This window comes from Cyrtonyx montezumae, unplaced genomic scaffold, assembly GCF_038088225.1.
Source record: "Cyrtonyx montezumae isolate F1298 unplaced genomic scaffold, pur_monq_1.0 scaffold_11, whole genome shotgun sequence".
Taxonomy (NCBI): Eukaryota; Metazoa; Chordata; class Aves; order Galliformes; family Odontophoridae; genus Cyrtonyx; species Cyrtonyx montezumae.
The window spans coordinates 3,874,127-3,893,910 of record NW_027071837.1 but is presented as its reverse complement, the minus strand read 5'-3'; the positions used below and the strand labels follow the sequence as shown (position 1 = coordinate 3,893,910).

General features: G+C 46.0%; 1 protein-coding gene and 1 non-coding gene across 2 annotated transcripts; both read left to right on the top strand.

Annotated features, from left to right (window-relative positions):
* The first annotated feature begins 1,986 nt into the window (after positions 1-1,986).
* PABIR2 (PABIR family member 2) lies at positions 1,987-10,441 on the top strand. The gene is made up of 10 exons (XM_065729459.1): positions 1,987-2,324; positions 2,507-2,585; positions 3,802-3,858; positions 4,231-4,274; positions 4,353-4,407; positions 4,638-4,739; positions 5,676-5,764; positions 6,324-6,388; positions 8,063-8,159; positions 9,249-10,441. The coding sequence occupies exons 1-10, from the start codon at positions 2,209-2,211 to the stop codon at positions 9,397-9,399; spliced, it is 855 nt and encodes a 284-aa protein (XP_065585531.1). The 5' UTR covers positions 1,987-2,208; the 3' UTR covers positions 9,400-10,441.
* Positions 9,019-9,163, top strand: LOC136044511 (small nucleolar RNA U109). The gene has a single exon (XR_010621824.1). It is a non-coding gene; the product is annotated as a small nucleolar RNA U109 (small nucleolar RNA).
* Positions 10,442-19,784: the final 9,343 nt, after the last annotated feature.

Sequence of the window (19,784 nt, the reverse complement as noted above, 5' to 3'; positions counted from 1 at the left end):
GGCGGCGGCTCCGGCTCCTCCCGCTCCGCCGCGACGCCCATTCACTGCCGCCGCCCGCCGCGGCTCCTCATGCCGCGGCCGCCCCTACAAGCCCCGCAGCGGCGCCGGGCTCGGCCCCAGCAGCGCCTCATGCTGACGGCGGCTCAAGGACCGACCCTTCCCACAGCCGCCGCCGCGAAGGAAGAGAGCGCCTCAGGCCGGACGCCCCCCCAGCCCACCCAGCGCGCATGCGTCGCAGCGTGCCCATACGGCGCCCCGTGGCTGCAATGCGCATGCGCAACGCAACCTGCGCCCTCGGGTGTCGAGGCGCGAAGCGTTGTCCTCGCTGCCTTAAATATCCCATGGTGCCTTACAATGGCCGCATTTGTTTGGCAGCATATCACAGAACCAGCGGAGTTGGGAGGGACGTCAAGATGTCATCGAGTCCAACCCTGCTGCTGGAGCAGGTAATGAACTGTGTGTGTTCATCTGGAGATGCTACAGATTCCTTTCCGTGTTTGGCACTGATCAGGACCGTTCCAGCAGATGATCCTTATGGTTGTCACTTCTGCTGACTTCATTCACAAAGATTTTACGGCTTTTGATCACTGGGCACAACTGAAGTTTTTGGCTTCTTTAATCTTTTACCTTGTTGCTCCTCGGATGAGGTGGGAAGTCTGTGTCATTTCACAGGAAGGTGTTGGTGGTGGCTACAGAAGATCACAAAGAGTGGCTCAAGGTTGTTTAGTGTTCTCCTGCACTAGGACACTGCAGAGAATTTAGCATGCAGGTTTTTCAGTGCAAATGCATACTGAAACAGCTTGAAAATATTTAAAACGGTGTACATGTGGGGCCCTGTAAAATCATCCCAGACACGTGATAGACACAAGTTCTTTCGTAGTATTAGTATAGTGCAAGAAACGTAGATGCTGACAGAAGCAATTCATTAAAGACATACATCATCTCTGGATGTAGAATAATGTGATTCAGTCTGGACTAACAAATGCAAGCAGGCACTATAGCTAACAGCAAACTTCGGAAGCAGTTTGATTATCTGCAACCATCCCCTTTTGGTCCATTGAAAGGAACAGAATAATTTGTGCAGCTGTATTTCCTCTTACATTTAAAATGGTGAAGAATTCCAAGTTTTGCATCTTAATTTTCTCTGTGCATAGCAGCTTTGGAAAACAGTACATATCTCCTAAAAAAAAAGTGAAAATCACCTGAAATTAGGAGCTGGTAAGGCCTTTAATCCCAGGATGTAGGAGTTGAATGTGTATGTTGAAACTGCTATTATAGGAAAGTATATGAACAATAAATCAGCAAGTGTTAACGTGAATACTTGATCACTTGGAAAGGAGGGAGAAAGGTCAGTCCCAAGCTTAAATACTGCCAAGTACTGGAGTCACAGGGGTTGTAATAAACTTCGCACTGGGTTTCTGGATGCAGAGGCTTGTAGTCACATAAATCAATGAAAAATTTCATTTGTTAGCGGCCAAACTTAACTTTAGACAGACAGGAAAAAAAAATACTGGAAAGAGCTTCAGGATTTACGATACAGAAAGAGAGAATGTGAACCCGAGCAGCACTGCGGAGCCACCCCAGCCGCAGCCAGGCCCAGCAGCGCCTCGCAGAACCCGCTCGGTCCCGCCTCGCACGGGATTCGAACCCGCGTTTCTTCGCACCCCGCAGCGCGCTGCTCGGCGCCCTGATTCAAACAAGCTCTGTGCCCCTCCAGCCAATCAGCGCACGCCCTCCTTCCGGAGGCTCTCGGGAGTCCGTCCGGGGCCGCAGTCGAGATCTGCGTCGGACGCGCCTCCCGCGGGCATGCGCCGTAGCGGCGTGCACAGGCAGGACGCGTGCGCACTGGAAGGTGGTTGGCTTCGTCTCCGCCCTGCTCCCCACGCATGCGCGCTGGGCGACGACAGCGGGCGCTCGGACTGCGGGGGGCGTCCGGCCCGAGGCGCTCGCTCCCTCGGCGGCGGTACCGGCATCGCGGGGCGCGAGCGGCGGCGAGAGCGGCTGTGGGATCGGGCCGGCCCTCGGGCCGCCCCCGGCATGGGGCGCTGCTGGGGCCGCCCCCCTCGCCGGGCCCGGCGCGCCCCCGGGCCCTGCCCGCGGCGCCGCCCGCGGGGCCTGTAGGGGCGGCCGCGGCATGAGGAGCCGCGGCGGGCGGCGGCAGTGAATGGGCGTCGCGGCGGAGCGGGAGGAGCCGGAGCCGCCGCCGCGATGGCTCAGGAGAAAATGGAGCTGGACCTGGAGCTGCCGCCGGGGAGCGCCGCGGCCCCGAGCGACGGCGGCGGGCTGAGGAGATCCAACAGCGCCCCCCTCATCCACGGGCTCAGGTGAGCGCGGCCGGGCCGGGCTGCGGGGCTCTGCGGGCACTGCTCCGCGCGCATCCCGCCCCGGCGCGGGGAGACGCGCGCACTGCGTGTCCTCGGCGAGAGCCCCGATCGCGGTGCGGTGCGGTTGGGTGGCGGCTGAAGTAAAGCACGCCTCGGCAAACCTTTTATTTTTCTCCTTCCAGTGATAGCTCCCAGGTTTTTCAGCCTTACGTGTTGCGAACTCGCAGGAACAGCACAACAGTTACCAGCCGGCACAGCATGGTAAGGAATCCCGGGCACGTTGTTTACCCCTAACGTGGAGGTGGTGGGATAGAGAAACAAAACTGAACTCGACGTGTCTTTGCACTGAGTGCCACGGCAAGCTTCCAGGCTGAGAAGGGAACCATTTCTGAAGCTCTGAGTAATTTCCGATTCAGCACGATTTTGAAGTTAATTCCAGCGTGGGTTGACAGAGTAAACTGCAATCACAACTGGAAGTCTTTAATAGTTGTCTGGTTTTTATTCACAAGGAATTCATAGGCCTTCACTCACCTGTCTGCTTTTGGTTTTGTCTTTTTTTGTCAAGGCCACCTGTTTTTTGCAAAGCCTGATCAGTCAGTACAGATCCGTATGACAATGAGTATTTTATATGCTGGGCAACATTTTGCTCTGTTATATAGGCCCATTTTTGCACAGTACTGAGTTTGTCAAAGATGATGTGTTTCTTTTCTCTTCCATTCCTTATTGTCAGCTCATAGACGTATGCTCTTTTCCACTAAAATTTTTCATTCTTATCTGATGTTATTGAAGATTTAGGTTTGTTTTTTCTCAAATGTGTGGAGTGTAAGGTCCTTGAAGTACATATACTTTAATTTATTTTGTTATTGTTCTGTGATTTTGATCAGGATACAGATGAGTTGGAGTTTTAGTTCAAAATCTTCCATTGCCAGTTCTCTTAAATAAGCTCCCAAGGCTTTGGAACTTGGATCAGTGGGTGTCACAGATTGAAAACTGTTGGCCAGCTTGGATGTGACAGCAGCATCCAGAAGGAATAGATGCTCAATAAACTTCATAATGGCAAAAGTAGAGTTTTGTGAAATGCTTTTCAAGACAGAGAAGAAACACTATTCAGCTGCTCATGTAAGTTAGTACAGGAGTCTGTCTTAGAACAGACTCCTTAGAACAGACAATTCCTGGCCAGAAGGGAATTGGGTAACATTCTCAGCTTTGGTATAATGCTTGTCCTGCCTAAATGGCACACGTAGCTGTTTGTGCACCTGCATGCGACTGCCACTTGCTGAGTGACAGAATAAATTTGTAAGCAGTAAAACTCGTCCTTTCTCTGGAAGGTCAGTGTTTTCTTTTTGCAACGTTATTTGAGTCATCTGCATGTAGTTGTACAGCTCATTTTTAATTCAACAAGAATTAGCTGATGCTAAATAAGGTGTATGCAAGCTGTTGATGTGTGCTTTAATTGCGTGGCTGTCACCTTTTTCAGTTGCTGTCATCATCTCCTATTCGTATTCCTAGTAGTCGACTTCATCAGATCAGAAGGGTAAGTTTTCAAACTGTATATCTAATAACAGAATGAGAGATGTTTATGTAATACGAAAGTACTTAATATATTGGGAGTTATTCCCACTGAGTTTTTTGAACTTGCAAGAAACAGAGCTAAAAAGGATTTGATTTTGTTGCAGAAGCATTCTTGTGGGGCTTATTGTTTTCATGATCAAGTTACCTTGCATTTTTAGTGTTGTTTCAGTAAGGAGAAATGCTAAAGTAAGCTTGTAGCAATCTTTTCTTTCTGCAGTGCTCCTACTGTCCGTATTTCAATCCTGAGGGCAAGTTCTTGAGTCCCAAGTATTATACCAAGTACTTATGTTGAATATGATGTTGTGGGAAAACTTACAGTGTTTGTTTCCTGCAGGAAGAAGGGGTGGATTTAATGAACAGAGAAACAGCGCATGAAAGGTGAGCGTTATTGAAACAAGGTGATAAAACTGTCAGTTGTCCTCTTTGTATCTACTGATGGGATCTTTTGTGTTCTAGGGAAGTGCAGACAGCAATGCAGATAAGCCAATCATGGGAGGAAAGCTTGAGCCTGGTAATCTCTTTATAGATGTTTTGTGTTTAATTCCATTTCTATACTCAACAGATGAATTTAAGGGGAAGAGAGAAGTAACTGTTGAAGTAATTTGAGATAAACTTAAGTTCATCCATCTGTTTTAGTTCCTTTGCTCGCTTGGCCTGGCAGCTTTCCATCAGGAGGTTGTGGCTTGGATTCTAAAGTAATGCTTCATGGCAGTGTTAAGTCTGAAACCTTTGTATTTTCAGAGTGACAATGACTTGGACAAGTCTGAGAAATCTTCCTCCCCAAAGAGAATCGACTTCATTCCAGTTTCGCCTGCACCTTCGCCTACAAGAGGAATAGGAAAGGTGAAATGAGGGTGACACCAAACAGAAAACACATTTTAGCATCCAGCTAAACTGCAAAGCTGTGAAGCTTCACAAATTGTTTGTCAGGTTACAAAACAATGACAGAACCCAACCCAGATCCACATTTTATTGGCTTCTGAGAATCAGTGCTTATCCTAAAGCCTGTGGAAGTTGAAGTTGTGTGCAACTGACTTCACACTGCACATTTTCACTTCTGTAACGTTTGGGTGAGTTAGAGCTCTGATTCTGAGGGACCTGAAGGAGATCATCATAGCAATGGTTGTGATCCCCAGATGTGTAATTGGGGCATGCTGGGGAAGAAGTGCCAAAATCTGAATACATCATGTATAGAGAGGAAGAGAGTAGACCGAGACCAGGACCTGCATGTCTGTGCTGTGGAGAATCAGCAAATGCCCATCAGTTATGGAAAGGAAGGCATAAACTCACTGTCAAGAAGTGCTGATCTTTGAGCATGCCAAATTTGCACTGAAAACTGATGGCAAATGCTGGAAAAGGAGAAAGGGAGATCTTTTATGGACTACTTTTTTTCAGTAGCAACAGGAAAACTGAAATGTAGTGAAGAGAAACTGGCTACTCTGTTGTTTAAATGTGGGCTGCTTGACCTTGTTTCCATCCTCTTGTAGTGCTACTGTTTCATTGCAAGTCAGTTCCTAATGTGCTGATATTGGATGCTGGTACACTGTACCTCTGGAATTGGAAATGTATAGCAATAGTAAACCTGACAAACGTTTTTGTGCTTGCTTATGGGTATTTGTGGGCTAAAATCAAATTAGTTAGGATTTAGTTCCTCCAAGATCACCTTTGATTATTGATCTGTTTCTAAGTTTTCTCTAACTAGAGATGTTATGATGGGGGAAGGACACTTTGGTACTTGAAAGGGAACTTTGAATCATCTTAATGTGACTTCTTCTGCAGCAATGTTTTTCACCATCATTGCAAATGTTTGTGAGCAGCAATGGATTACCTCCAAGTCCTATTCCCAGTCCAACAAGGCGATTCTCCAAGTAAGTAACTTCTGAAGCAGCAGGTATACGTCGGCTTAAGTCCCAAGGCAGGCACAAGGATTAGTTAAAGGTGGAGCTACAGCATTAAGAGAGACTTCATTTGTAGAATAGCTGAAGTATTGCCACAGAAAAATGGTCTACAGGTTCAGTCCTTACCAATGATAACTTCATGTGGGTAATCTTAAGAGAATCGTTGTTAACTTTAAACCAGACTTAGTACCTTGTGGGGACATTCCTGGGTACTTCAAATTAACTTTATTAATTAGGTGGCATACCCATTTTGTGTAAGTATTATACTGAATCTAGAAATGGATTGAAGCAAATATGTGGATGCACTGAGGGCAAGAGAAGACCCTGGAAAGTTAACTACAGATGTTTGTGATAGATAATCCAATCTAATAGGTAGCACTTCTTTGTTTATATATTCAGATTTCCTGAGCATTCCAGTTCAACTTTTAAAGAGTGTTTGATAGGATATGTTGGTGTTGATTTAATGCAAGATATGGTGGTGTTCAAACTTGGAGCCTTTCAGACCTGACTGTCAGTATTCTCTCTGTAGCAGGAGGAGTCAAAGTCCAATCAACTGTATAAGGCCCAGTGTTCTTGGCCCCATTAAAAGAAAAGGTATGTGTATCTGTGTTTGAGGTGCTTTAGCGTGGATGTCATTTTGTGGCAAGATGCATTTTTCTCTGTTGTCCTGGAAATGAAATTCACTTGTTTGCAAGGTGATCTGGAATTTGCCAATTGTAAGTTACAGATACAAGGTAAAGCAACCAGTCTAAAGCACAAGAAGGAAAATCATTAAAACAGCCACTGCATGAAAGAGGCAAGTTTTTCTTCAAATTAAATGTTTATGAATGTTTGTAAGCCCCAGCATTCCTGAGAGTACCACTGTGCAGTGCACGCCCCTCAGATCATCCTAGGAATGTTGCTTATCGTTCAATATCTTCTAAACTTAGTACTTAATGTTTGTTTTCACTGTGAAAGTTCAGAAGGTGAGTGTTTGAGAATGGGAGAGGAGTGGAACCAACTTGTCTTCTTTCCTCCTGAAGGAGGAAAACTGCATTCTTTCTTTGAAGTATTCTGTGTTAAGAATATTCAAATTTATGTCCTGGAACAGTTATCTGTAGTGGAACTGTGTGATTAAAATGTGAAATTGCATGTCTCTAGCTGTATTTATCCTTTCTGGATGTGTGTGTGTGTATATTAGACATTAACTGCACCAAAACCATGTCATTCTATTAACAAGACAGAGTTATGATTTAGCCTTCCAAAAAAGTTGCTGTTTTGTTGTTGTCTTTGTGAACTTTCAAGTGGTACATAAATAGGTGTCTCTTTTATATCTGTCCTTTTGCCCATCCTGCTTCATAGAAGCTGTCATTCCTTCCTAAAGGAGGGGACTGTGCACTTGTGTGCTAAAGGAAGTGAGAGGTGTCATCATTCTTATAAAAGGAGTGGTAGTATGGTTCTTGTGCATAAAATGTACATGGTTTTACTGTAATTCTTAACCATAACTGTGGGTAGATAAAAAGACAAAGAAGTTCTTCCCGTTTCTTACGTTTTTATAGCCAAGTTAAAAAATTGAAATGTATTGCAGGTTTTCTTTTAAGCTTATTATTGGGAAATTTGTGGTACTCCCAAATATCTGTAGTGCAGGAGATATTAATGAGCTAGACCATTCTCAGGGCAGATTACACTAAAAAGATTATGTGAATTCTGCCTGTCATGCATAATATTCCAGTGTCAGTAGATGAGTGCAGGTACAAGGGTAGTCTGATCTGTGATGAGTAATTGGAAATGTATGCACACTATTTTTTTTTCTATTCAGCTTTTGTTTAGAGGTGTACATATATGGCCAAATTTCTTTTACTCAGAAGGGTGAAACTGTACCAAGCTGGAATTTCTGTTTCCATGATCTCTAAGAATTTTAATCTCTAGATTTTGGCATATACCAGTTTTCTTATCTCAACTGCTTGCTTAAAATTAAGGCATGTAATTAGTTTGCTTTGGATTGTTTTGTTTGATTGTATGCTAAAGTACCAAGTGCCTGTTTTGATGTCTTTGAGATCATTGTAGCCCCTCAGATACAGCTGAAGCATTAGTTAACTTAAGGAATGGGCTGGGTGATTAAACAATAGCTAGAATAAAATGAATTTCTTATCCAAGTACTTGAGGGCTTATCGTATTACAAATGCAGGCTTGCTGTATTATGGGACAAACCTCTTTTACGTTAGACAAATATTAAATGGACATTCCAGAGACTCAAGTGAGTTTGATTATTTGCACTGTTTTCTTTAGGTGAAATGGAAACTGAAAGTCAGCCAAAGAGACTTTTTCAAGGAACAACCAACATGCTTTCTCCAGATGTTACTCATCTGACGGATCTTAGTTCATGGTAAAATATTGTGTGCCATGAAATACCAAACTTGGGAATGCACATTTATTACAAGCTCTGCTTTTTAGGAAAAAACATTTTTTTTCTTTTAAGCTTATTAAAATATATATATTTTTTTGTATGTGGCTTGCATATCTGAATTACTGGGAACTCTTGCTATGATATTGCAGTGTGGTAACATTCCTGCCTGGAATCAATTCCTCCTGGCAAACAGTAGCCTAAATTTTATGTATCAAAGCTGTAATTCTGAATGTATTCTTGTTAGAAATCTCAGTTCATAAGTAAAGTTACTTTGCCTGGAAGCTGCTTTGTCATTTCAGTATGCTGTAGGCAGTGGTCATGGTATCCACATCACTTACCTGAATACTTAGAATGTGAGTGTGAATAATTGCAGTCATGTAGTTCACGTTGCAGTGTTTAAGTCCTGTAGCTTTAGTTGTCTGTCTCCTTTCTGTGTGATAGTCATAAAAAGCTGATACTTTTGTGTGTCAAAAGTCAGATACTGAGTACTGTAAAATACCAGCTCTGTATTGCTGTAATTTCAGCTTACCTGCAGAATTGAAATACGCAGAAATACTTTGTATGTATGTTTTACTTCCAGCTGAATTCCAAAAAGCATCTTCCTGTGTGCTGTCTGGAATCACGTATCAGACTTCAAAATTCAACAAAGTATTACTTAAAAAGGAAAAATGGATTTAAAAATCTCTCTGATTAGTGTAACATTACAATATATGCTAGCTAATTAATGACGTATCAGCTGCATTACTGATGAGATTCTTAGTGTTCCTTTTCTATAACCTTTTATGTTCTTGTTAGATCTTCTTTCCATAACTAATTAAAAACAGGGTTGTAGTTTATTCTGCATGTTTCAGAACAAAACAATTCTGCTCCTTATTCCCTTAAGGAGCATGAATATACCTATAACATGCTACAGAAAACAAGGAGTCTTCAGGGCTGCCAGCCTTCAAGTAAAGGCTGAGTGGTAGTATATGTCTCCTACATTTCTTCCTCTGAAGGAGAAAGCACGTTAGCTGTGTACATGAAACCGTGGTGCCTGTGTTACTAAATAACTGTTTTCTCTTTCCCCAGCCTGTCTTCAGATATTCTTGATGGGAGTAGCAGCAGTGTTGGCTCTTCCTCCGACTCGCTGACTAAAGGCAGCATAACCACTGAGTCGCCAGTTACATGCTCAAACTCATGCTCTTCATTCATTTTGATGGATGATCTCTCACCTAAGTGACTTAATCAGTTCTGAGTCAGTGTTTGGCTGTGCTGTTCCCTTGCTGTACAGAGAAATGAACTCTGCTCCTTGAACCATTAATATAAGGATTGTTAAATGGAAAATTAGTGTAACTGTAATCCTTGGAAACTTTCCAGTGATTTTGATTTATCCATTTAATGGACATTGTAGACCATATTAATGTCTGGTTTTGCTGATTTATTTTTTAAATAAGGTGTCTGCTCAGATTATACTAACTTCTTGCTTTTGAGACCTTGCATACACTTTCTGATTCTGAGATAGGGATCTACCTATTAGCTTGCAGCTTTGAGGAAAATCCTTCTATCATGGTCACTGTGTCTAGGGAAATAATTTGGTTCTGAAGGATTTGGAAATACTGATTTAGTTTCTGGCTCTTCAACCAGTAAGTAAAACTATTTTCCTGGCTTTTTTGTTTTTTAATTCAGGCTCTAGCCTCAACTTCTTTGCAGAAGGGAGAAGACAAATCGTAACGCTGCTAGTACTTTTTATTACAGGAGAGCACGGTGGGTCTGGAAATCTCATCATCACATTAAACAACAGAATAGTGGCTGACTGTCACTTCTGCTGACAGTGAAGAAATAACAGTATGAATGAACGTGATTGAAATAGCTGAATAGTTCTCTCCCCACGCTCTTCATCCTATGGATTATATGAAATGAGGTCAATATTTAGCAACGTTTGGCCAAGGAGAACGAATCCATGCCTCGGTCTAAGACATACCATGCAGATAACTAAGTTATTGAAACTACTGTGTAGGAGAACACGTATGGCACCATCAATGTCTCCTGTGGCATTGAGGTCATAGGTATTTTTGTGCCTTAGGGGACATTGTTACAAAATTATGGAATGTAAACCAGAGGGGTGGGTGGGAAATGTCCTTTGTGTACAGCTTGTTGATAGCGTGCTTACCAGGATCTGTCATCAGTGCTGCTTTCCTTAGTGTTCCTTCCCAAGGAGCGTGCTCCGTTGCCAGGTGCTGTGGCAGGACCTGTGCAGTGACTGTGGAAGCTGCTGCACTCAGTGCTTATGCCTTTGTAATGGGCAGGGCAGATGGCAAAGTGAACGTTGGATTTCTAACAGAAGCCTTCAAAGCTGAGGTTGAGTGAAGCTCTGCAAATCCATTTGGTTTGGGAGTTGTGCTGGAGCTGTGACTGGTCTTCATTCAGTACTTTGGTCAGTCTGAAGTAAGAACGGAGAATTTACTTTTTAAAGACTTTAACGGGGCAAAATAAATCTGTTTGTAATCTACTGTGTTATGCTATTTATTATTTATAACTATGTAAAAAGTCTGTGGTGATGAATTATAGTATTTTTTTATGATTGAATAAGTTTTTTATGTTCGGTGATTGCTGGCTGGTTTGTATTTAATACGGGCGTCGTCTGCCAGAACCGTAAGCTTCCACTTCTGAATGTTTGTAACATAAATGCTTTTGTTATCTCAAAGTACAACTTCTGATCTTTTTGAAAGAAAATAGCACTGAATTTAAGGTGAGATAACGTGCTTCAAAAGCCAACGTGGGCAATACTGTCTGGCTAAAAGAAAGGGGGAGGGAGAGAACCACGGTCTGCTGTGCTCTGAAGGAGCTGTTGAGGTTTCCAGAGGATGTGTACATACCAGATTATTTTTAATGGTGTTTCATTAAGTTGTAAGAAGTACCACGATGAGCCAACGGTGGCACTATGATTTGTATTACCATTTTCACCTGTGGAGCATTAGTTCCCACCTCCAATAAATGTGCATATTGTAATATATTGTCCGTTGGTGCCATTTTTAAATGAGCTCTGCAGTGTGAAATGTTGATTTTATTTGTATATGCCCAGTGCTATTTCTTGGAATTTTGGATGTCTTAAATGGCTTTGATTATTTTTTTATTCGTGCTTGTATTCTCTGCCTTCTTGTTGCCAGAGAAGTCTGCTTTTACATTTGCAATGATGTCGATAAACTCTGTGGTGAACTCCAACCTGTTACCCGTGCCCCACTTTGCTGATACCGTGCTCTGCTGGTTCTGTGACCTGCAAACCTGGACAAGGGGTGGCAGAGGGGGGAAACTATTGCATGCTTTCTTACAGCTGAGAAGAGCATAGCTGTCGCTTATTTTTGGCTGACTTACCTGTACAATCGATGTATTCCGGATTTGTTTGGTAGTGGGGAGTCCTCTTTAAGTGCTGGCCTTTGTAAACGTTAGAATGTAAAGCTTCATAAAGCAAACGCACAAAGACTGACTCTTGTTACAGCATTTCTGTAGCGTTCCCGCTGTTCTCCACTCCTCAGAAAGCATTGCTCTTTTATAAAATATATATACAGTACACACGTGCTTTGTCTGTTGTTTCAGAAGGTGTCACGTTGCAACCTCTGGGCCCGTGTTGTCCATACCCAGCTGGAGTGCCACTTTTTTGTGTTAAAACTGAGCAGAGGAAGGCTCCTCCTACAGCTGTTAGCCCCGAAGTGCATGTGAGCTGCTGCTGCTTACAGAACCAGCCTCGGCTGCAGTGTGGAGGCTGTGGCAGTGCTGAGTGTGCTGACCAGAGGTTGGGTTTCAGGATTGATGAACTGTCCTGTGTGCAGTGAATTAGTGCTTTGGGGAAGAACAGCTGGTGCTGGGAGTCTGCTTCAACAGATAACCACTGACACAGCACGATGGGGTTCTCGTGGCTTCAGCAGGCTGACTCGTGCTGAGCTGCTGTAATGGGTGTCATAAGTGTCTGAGGATCCCTGCCTTTCCTCACCCTCTTTATTTGGTTTTGAAACTGGAAACCATTGGTGCAGAGGTATTGCTGAGAATGGCCTGTGCTCATGTGCTTCTAAAAATGACAATAGCAGCCAACACCAACCTTGTTGAAGCAACATTTTAGATGGAGGGAGTAGCCTCAGTATGTGAATTAGTGCGGTGCAGCTCATTAACGTGCACTGCCATCAGCTGTTACCTGGAGTACACTGCTTCCATTCAGCAGGGATACATTGCTGGAAGGGTTTTACCAGAGGTTCAGACAAAAACAAAGAATATATATCTGTCAGCTGTGGAACTGTTTCCGTAATATCAGATGTTCTGAGTCAGGAAACGGATTGCAGTGTGCGTGTCTCATTTAATTCATTGCATTTCAGATTGGGGATCACGGCCCCAGAGGGCTTTAGGGGCTTTGCCACCATCCAGTGTTTCCATCTGGATGGAGATCTGTTGAACCATTCTTAGCAAAATGTGGCCGATGTGAGATGTGTCACCAGAGGTACCGGGTGAGCCACGGAGCTGCTGAATGATGTAGCAACCAGCTCCTGGAGCACAGGGAAGAGCTTAGCCCTGAGTGCAGGTTTATCCAACCTTCAAATAGAGTGTTTCTGGCATCTGAGGCACTCATTTGAGTATGGGCTGTTCCAGCTTACAGGAAAAGGCTCCTTGACAAGCCTAGAGGTGTTCTGCTCAGCCCGTCCCCTTGCTGGTCAAGGTGAGAGTAGCACTGGGCTTACTATTATAGCCCTCTTTGGTGCTCACGCTTCTCCAAGGACTCAGCTTATCTAACTCGCAGCTTGGCCCTTGGTCATCAGGCTGACATTGAAGTAGATGACATTTTAGGGTAGGTCTGTTTTCTGAAGGACTTAATAGGCTGCAGAGCTGGTTTAAGCTCACGCTTCCTGCTGCAAATGAGTTTTCGTGCAGGCAGTGAGTGGAGCTGCCGGCTCGGTGCTGCCTTTCCCCTAGTACAGAGGCACACAGCTTCCCCCTCTGCCTTGGACACGTACCTCTAGGCGATCCTTTCATTAGCACGCTGGGCACTTAGCAGAAGTCTCTTGTTTCAGTCCAAGCCGTTTTTGCATTAAAGCTGCTTTTTATTACTCGCTTTTAGATCTTAAAGCCTTTTGATACGGGGCTGGTAGGGTTTTGGGTCCTGACTCTTAGCATGCCAGGGCCAGCGTTTCCCTTTAAACCCAGGGCAATTTGGTTTGTTCTTACATTATAAAGTCTGGAGAGGCCGAGTAGGTCTCTTGATATTAACAAAAAACGTGCATTAGTGATCGTGGAAGGTTTTCACCTCTTACACCAACACAATTATTTGTTGTTAATGACTGCAGGTTGGCTGTCTTACCAAACAGCTGTGGTGAACTCTTGGACTTGGCAAACTCCTGTATGTCTCTCACTGGGGGATAGAACAGAGTCTGGGATTTCTGATTATTTTTCTGATAATGAAATGTATGTCTTCTAAGAGAATCACCCACTGTGTTTCAATTCTGCAGGGCACTTGGTTATGGCTTATGCAGAAGTCTGTCTAAAAGTAACCCCGGTGTAACAACAGGAACGTGGATCCTGGGGACAGCGACAGGGGTTTGTTTTTGCAGAAGTTCACTCCATTAACCCTTGCACCACCAAACCAAGCTCCCTGCACTCTGCAGCGGTCTCCACCGCTTGTGAACTCTCCCCAAAATTAAATGAGCTGGCAGCAGAAGTGCCAGGCTATTATTTGTATTGGGGTTGTTTGTAACGTGAATTACGAAAACCCTATTGTGCTAGAACAAAAAGGCTTTCCTTGCCCCAGATAGTTTGTGATTTAAATTTGTTGTGAGAACTGTAATGGTTTATCAAGGCAGAGTGTGGTCAGCAATTCTTCCGCTGTGGAACAATCAGGATCTGTAATACACAGGTAAGAAGTGGGTGGTATCAATAACCAAAGTTAAAGAATCCAGAGCCCAAATCTAAATGACAAAGCAAACCCTTTGCTCTCCGAGCACCTAACATCATGGGGAGAATTCACAGACCTTCCTTCTCGTTCCCAGCCCCAGTTAAGTACCAGCATTACTTGTAAGCAGAACCTCTGAGAACTGGGCAGAAAACATGATGTGGCAGGGAGGAGTGGAATAAAAATGTCTCCGTACCTGTGATGCATCAGTATTGGTTAAACAATGTGGAGAGGGAAGTGCAGTGAGCTGGGGCAAACGTGCTTTAAATAAGCTGAGATGTGCTACATATAGCATGTGTAACTTGTTCGTGTGCAAGAACGGAGTGGGAAAGGAACAGCTTTGTTTGTGTGGGAGAAGCAACATCAAAGAGAGAGCAAAGACCAGCACTGTAATGGGAAACATTTGTCTTTTGAGGACTGTTACTGCTGCTGGTCACTTTTTTTCCCTTGTTAAAGCACAGTGGGATGAGCAATGCAATGGTGTGGGCACCGAGAATGTACTGGCAGCTCCCACACCACCACCCTGCTGCTCTGGTTGGAAGCAGGAGCTCTCAGAGCACCTCTCTGTCTGTGTTGGTGCTGTGGGCCAGGAGAACCCAATGGGTGCCTGCGTGACCACTGGATGGTGCCATGGCCTGCAGACGTGGGCCAGTGCTCCAGGAGCGGCGTGACCTCAGCTGGGGTTGTGTCCGTCCTGCACCTCCTGTGCCAGAGTTTATGTTGTTTTCTTTCTTTTCCACCCTGAGGGACCCACCTCCTCCCAGGGCCGCTGATGTTTGGAGGTCATTGTACAGACGGTGTTAAAGCTGATTAGAATAGAGAGGTGGAGCTTTTTAGTCATAAGAAGCACACGTTCCCGTACTCGAGGAGACTGATCAAGTGTACTGACAATCCGAAGTAAATGAAAGACCTTACTCTCAGGGGAGATGTGCTAGGGGTGTTTTGCCTCTGGGCTGCTTTCCCCACCCGGGAAGCTGCTTGGGAGCATGCTGTGTCACATCTCAGCTCACTGCAGCGAACTGCAGCGTGCGAGCAGGGCTTTTTCTCCCTAAGTGCTGACGCTGCAGCATTCCGTCAGACCGCAGGCATCGTGCTGCTGTTCCTCGGTGTGGGCACACGCAGACCTTGGAGCATTTACAGCAGCTTCAGCTTTGCAACCTGCAGCTCTCTGAGCGAGCTCCCGTCCGGGGCCGTGTCCAGGTGAGCGCTGGCAGGAGCACGCCTTGCTGCTTTGGCCGTAGGTTGGGTTGGGAGCGCGACCAGCTCGCTCCTGCTGCTGGGAGCTCTGCCTTTCCCCGCACGTAGCTCCGGCTCTTGGGGAGCCCTTCCTCCTCTCGGTCATAGTTTGCCTTCTCCTTCGCACGTCTCCAGCAGGAAGTGCAGATTCAGCAGGCATTGTGTGCTCGCTGCCTGCCAGCTGCCTGCCTGAGGCTCATTCACAATTCAAGTCGCTGCCGATAAGTTTGCAAACAATGCGCGGTGATTTCTGAGCTAGATAGCGGCGGAGCCGGGCTCCGCTTCCAGCGTGGCAGCAGGATGGGGCTCTACATTCACCCTGAGGTCAGCCCTGCCCTCAGATTCAATGCCTTGGGCTTCCGTGATGTTCCATAGATCTCTCATTTGTCGAGGGATGGTTTGCAGTGAGTGTTATCAGAGGAGCGCGCAGCTCTCTATCTCGGTCCGTGTTCCTTTGCTGTTGGTCCACATCCATAGACTCAGAGCTGCCAAAGAGATGATCTATCAGATAAGGATTTGTAGGCGAGGCTGTGCCCGCTCCCCCCCACCCCCACCGTGCATGGAAAATGGGCTCTGTACAGAGCACGCCCCATTTAATCTTACTGACCATATTATCATGAAATGGAATCCGGGATTTGCTATCTCAGTTTGGCAGCCGCTCATTCTGTTCTTGCATTCATACGGTCAGAAATCAGAAGTGCAGCAGCCTCGAACTGCAGGATGGATTTGCTGTGAAAAACGTCTTTATAACAAAGAGGCAAAAGTAGGAATAAGCATCACTCATGCCAGGTGACAGCACGGCTCTGCTGACGGGAGAGCCTGGGGAAGCTTGCCTGGGTGCGCTTCCACTGGCAGACTGACACGCTGAAGTGGGTTTGTCATTGTGCCATATGGTGGTTTGTTGGTTTTGGGTTTTTTTTCACTCCTCCTGTAGTATTGCAATTGGAAATTCAAGCCGGAGGAATGTGAAAGCAATTGGGCCTAATCCATTCCTGTTGTTACTCCTTTTGTTTTCACTGGAGTCACTCCAAGGCTGAATTCAGCGCTTGGTGAACAACTTGTTCTCCGGCGCTGCAACTCAGGGGAGAGGGTTTTAGGGCCGATCACGCAGCTCGACAGCTCCTCCAACAGCTGAACCTCCCACGGGAGGGACAACGCATACTGGGTTCAGGTTATTGAATGTAGTGCAACACACTAGTGATTAGCCTTCCAGTCATGAAAATATACTGTTATCCATTAGAACAATTGAATGAAACCCAACAGTTGTATACTTTGGAAGCAGAGAGAAAGAACCCTTGGTTTTTCGCATTAAAATAGAAGCAGCTTACAGTCCTGTGGGCTTTGACATACATCTCTCAGCAGAAGAAAAGGCTCTGCTTGCAGGCTGGTCAGTGTGAAGGTTGATGAGATGCTGCTCTGCGCGGATCTGAGGAGGTTTTCAGGAGAAGGCAGAAACATCAATGCCCTCCACACCACCACTGACCTCAAGGCTCAGCAGTGGAAGCACCTGGCAGCCAAGAAAAACAGTGGGAAGAGCTAAATCTTACAGAGCACAGCACTGGGGGACTATCTCCCCAAACCTTGGTTGAGGTGCACATAGCAAAGAGGATCTCTGGCTTCTGAGGAACTACAGCTCCCACTGTTCGTGCTCCACAACCTCCCAAACATCTCTTAGCCATTATCTTGATCATCATACATCCTTTGGGCCAAGGATTTCAGAAGACAACACTAAACCAAACGTGTTACTGTGGAGTTTCAGCCCAAGGTGTGTTTGCCCATCCATGTCCATGCATCTGCAAGGCACCCCAAGCCAGTGTAACTCCGGGTTTATGGAACTGGGACCTGCTCTTTCTGTCTCCTCTTCACATTTTTGGTTCTCTTCTCTTTAAGCATTTGCCTCCAGGAGCTGAAGCATCTCATCATCCTTCACTTTGAACAATCTGCTCCTTCTGGCTCTGGAGACACCTGGGAGTTGCAGTTCCTAAAACTTCAGGAAAAAAAAATAGAATGTTTAAAGAAAAACAGAAAGTAAAAAATCCATATTGGCTTAATTTGTGGAGGAGGTAGATTGTAACTCCCGTTCTTAAAGGCTGTGCTTAACTGTTCAGCCCATTTCTCCCATAAGCTAAAATGGTATTTGTTTTGTGCTGTTAAGTATTTGCGTAAGGACATCCTTCTGTTCCCAGATTAGCAGCAATGCCTGTGGAGAAGGACTGGTAGCTCCTTAAGCACAGGGCCACATCTGGGTGGGGGACGCAGATATGCACAGGCACCCTGGTGTGGGGAGGGGGATGGTCTGGATGATATTTTCCTCCTCAGCAGACACTGTCTCACAATGCACTCATTCGATCCAGACATGACCTTTCCCAAAACAGGGAAGTTTGGGTTCTGGGCTCAGCTGCACATCGCTGTCCAGATGGTGTCTGTGCCTCCTTGAACTGAACTGTGGGTCATCACGACACCAGGCTCCTCCTGGCTGCTCTCCCCACACCCCCGGGGAATGCCATGGAAAACCCACTCTCCCATCTCCCCAGAAGGAAGCCGTGAGGGCTTGGACCTGCTCTCAGCTTTATCAGGACAGCTCCTTTCCAGCCAAGCACTGCTAATCGGGAATCTTGGGTGGGAGCTGCTCTTCTCATGTTTCACAGATGGCCTCAATGAATGATTTACTAGGGGAGTAAAAGATTAGCCAGATTCCTCCAACTGCATCCCAAGTCACATAAAGCTCTGGGTTTTTCTGGGGCCTGGCAGTTCCTAATCCTGTAGCCTCATTAGGCTGTGTTACAGCAACTAATTGCCCCGCACTCCCTTCCCTGGGCTCTCCTAGTGGGGAAGCCACACTCCTGCACAAGCTGCTCCCATGGCTTCAAAGCAGATGGAGGTTAGGATGTTGCCGGGATGAAGATGGTAAAGGGAACACTTACGGAATGCAATTAAGTGTTTCCATAAAATTATCGAGAGCTTTTCAGAATCTCACTGTGGAGAAGAGCCATAGAGAGCTCACAGCAGCTGAGGCTGGGCAGGACAATGCCTGCTTCAACGCCTCCGCCGGTCTCCAGGGCTCAGATGAACTCTTCTGGGGGAAAGGAGGTCACCCCGTGTTTGCCTCTGATGGGGTTTCTCACATTTCTCTCTTTTATACTTGGCAGCCAGAGCTCTGTCTGACTCTCTGTGGCAACTCCTGCAGAGTCTGGCTGTTTTAAAGGGGGCTGCAATACTGATTTAGGCATCCAAATTGGAAAAGCAGTGTTTTAAGTGGACCTATTTTTTCCCTTCAGAATGATACTTAATGGAGATCTTTGTTAAATTGTTTACCAGCGGTCTTGCAAGATCAACAGATCTTTCCATTTACCCACGGGCATGACTTCCATCACTTTTATTTTTTCCCCCCTTTCCCTTAAATAAAAAGGAGAAAAAAACACATAAAATTGTGAGTAGCCCTCTCCTCCAAACCCCCACCCCCTCCAAGAAGACACATCTACAAACTCACCAGGAAGGCACTTCCCATGCTCCCCATCTGGATGTCCTCCTGATGCACAGCTGGGATGCTCCTCGGCTCCTGAGCTGCCTGCTGGGCGCTGCTTCGTGGCTTCCAAGGGCTGTGGGATGCGGGGAAGCTCCTCCTGCACTGCTCAGAGCCTCAGTGCCTAAATCTGACCCCATCGCCCCGCCTGGGACCGCTAGAGGGCTGGCTAGGATGGCTTTGGTGTTCCCGCAGAGGCATGAAGCGCTCAGCAGCACGGGGCATGTGCTGATCTCGTGCACACAGCCCCGGGTTTATAGCAGTCAGAGATGAGCGCTGGGGGAATCAGCCCTCGCAGAACTGTTGAAGCTATTTGGGTTTTAGCCAGGGGGTTGAGAAAGGAGGGTTTGTGTCTCCCTTTCTAGCTGCTGTGATCTCCTCACGTGCAATGCTATGGACCTCAAGGAGCAGCCCTGCCAGCCTTGGCCCTAAGGCAGCCAAGGAGGCTGCCAGGCACAGCCTAACCCAGCAATACAGGGACAAGAACATTTCCACGTTTCTGATTTTTTTTTTGTGTCTCTGTTTACCTGCTTAAACTGGGGCTGAGCTTCCTCTCCTCCCTTTTTGTTCAACCCATTGCACAAAGGAGATGGGGTTTACTCCCTAAGAACTCTACTAACCCAGTTCTTTGGGATGACGTGCTGTGGGAGCTCTGCCACTGCCCATAGTGGGGAGAGGGGAGAGTTAGAGAAAGTGCAGCAATGCCAAACCCTGTGTTCTTAGTGAAGACAGGAAGAAAGCATGTGTGCATGTTTCCAGGACAGAACGTGGTGCGGATGAGCTGTGTGTTGGCATCTGTTGGATGTACAACTCTTACAGCACATCTGTTAGCAGAACAGATCTGCAGCACTTTGTGTTCTCCCCACATTGCAGCTGACTCCTTTCCAACCCCTTAGATACATCCCAATGCAAATAACCTTCCTATCGTTTTACAAGG

Coding starts and splice junctions, on each gene's coding strand:
- PABIR2 (XM_065729459.1), top strand. CDS start 2,209: ATGGCTCAGGAGAAAATGGAGCTGGACCTGGAGCTGCCGCCGGGGAGC. Junction 3,859..4,230: donor GACTTCATCAGATCAGAAGG/GTAAGTTTTCAA, acceptor TGTTTCCTGCAG/GAAGAAGGGGTGGATTTAAT. Junction 4,740..5,675: donor CTACAAGAGGAATAGGAAAG/GTGAAATGAGGG, acceptor CTTCTTCTGCAG/CAATGTTTTTCACCATCATT.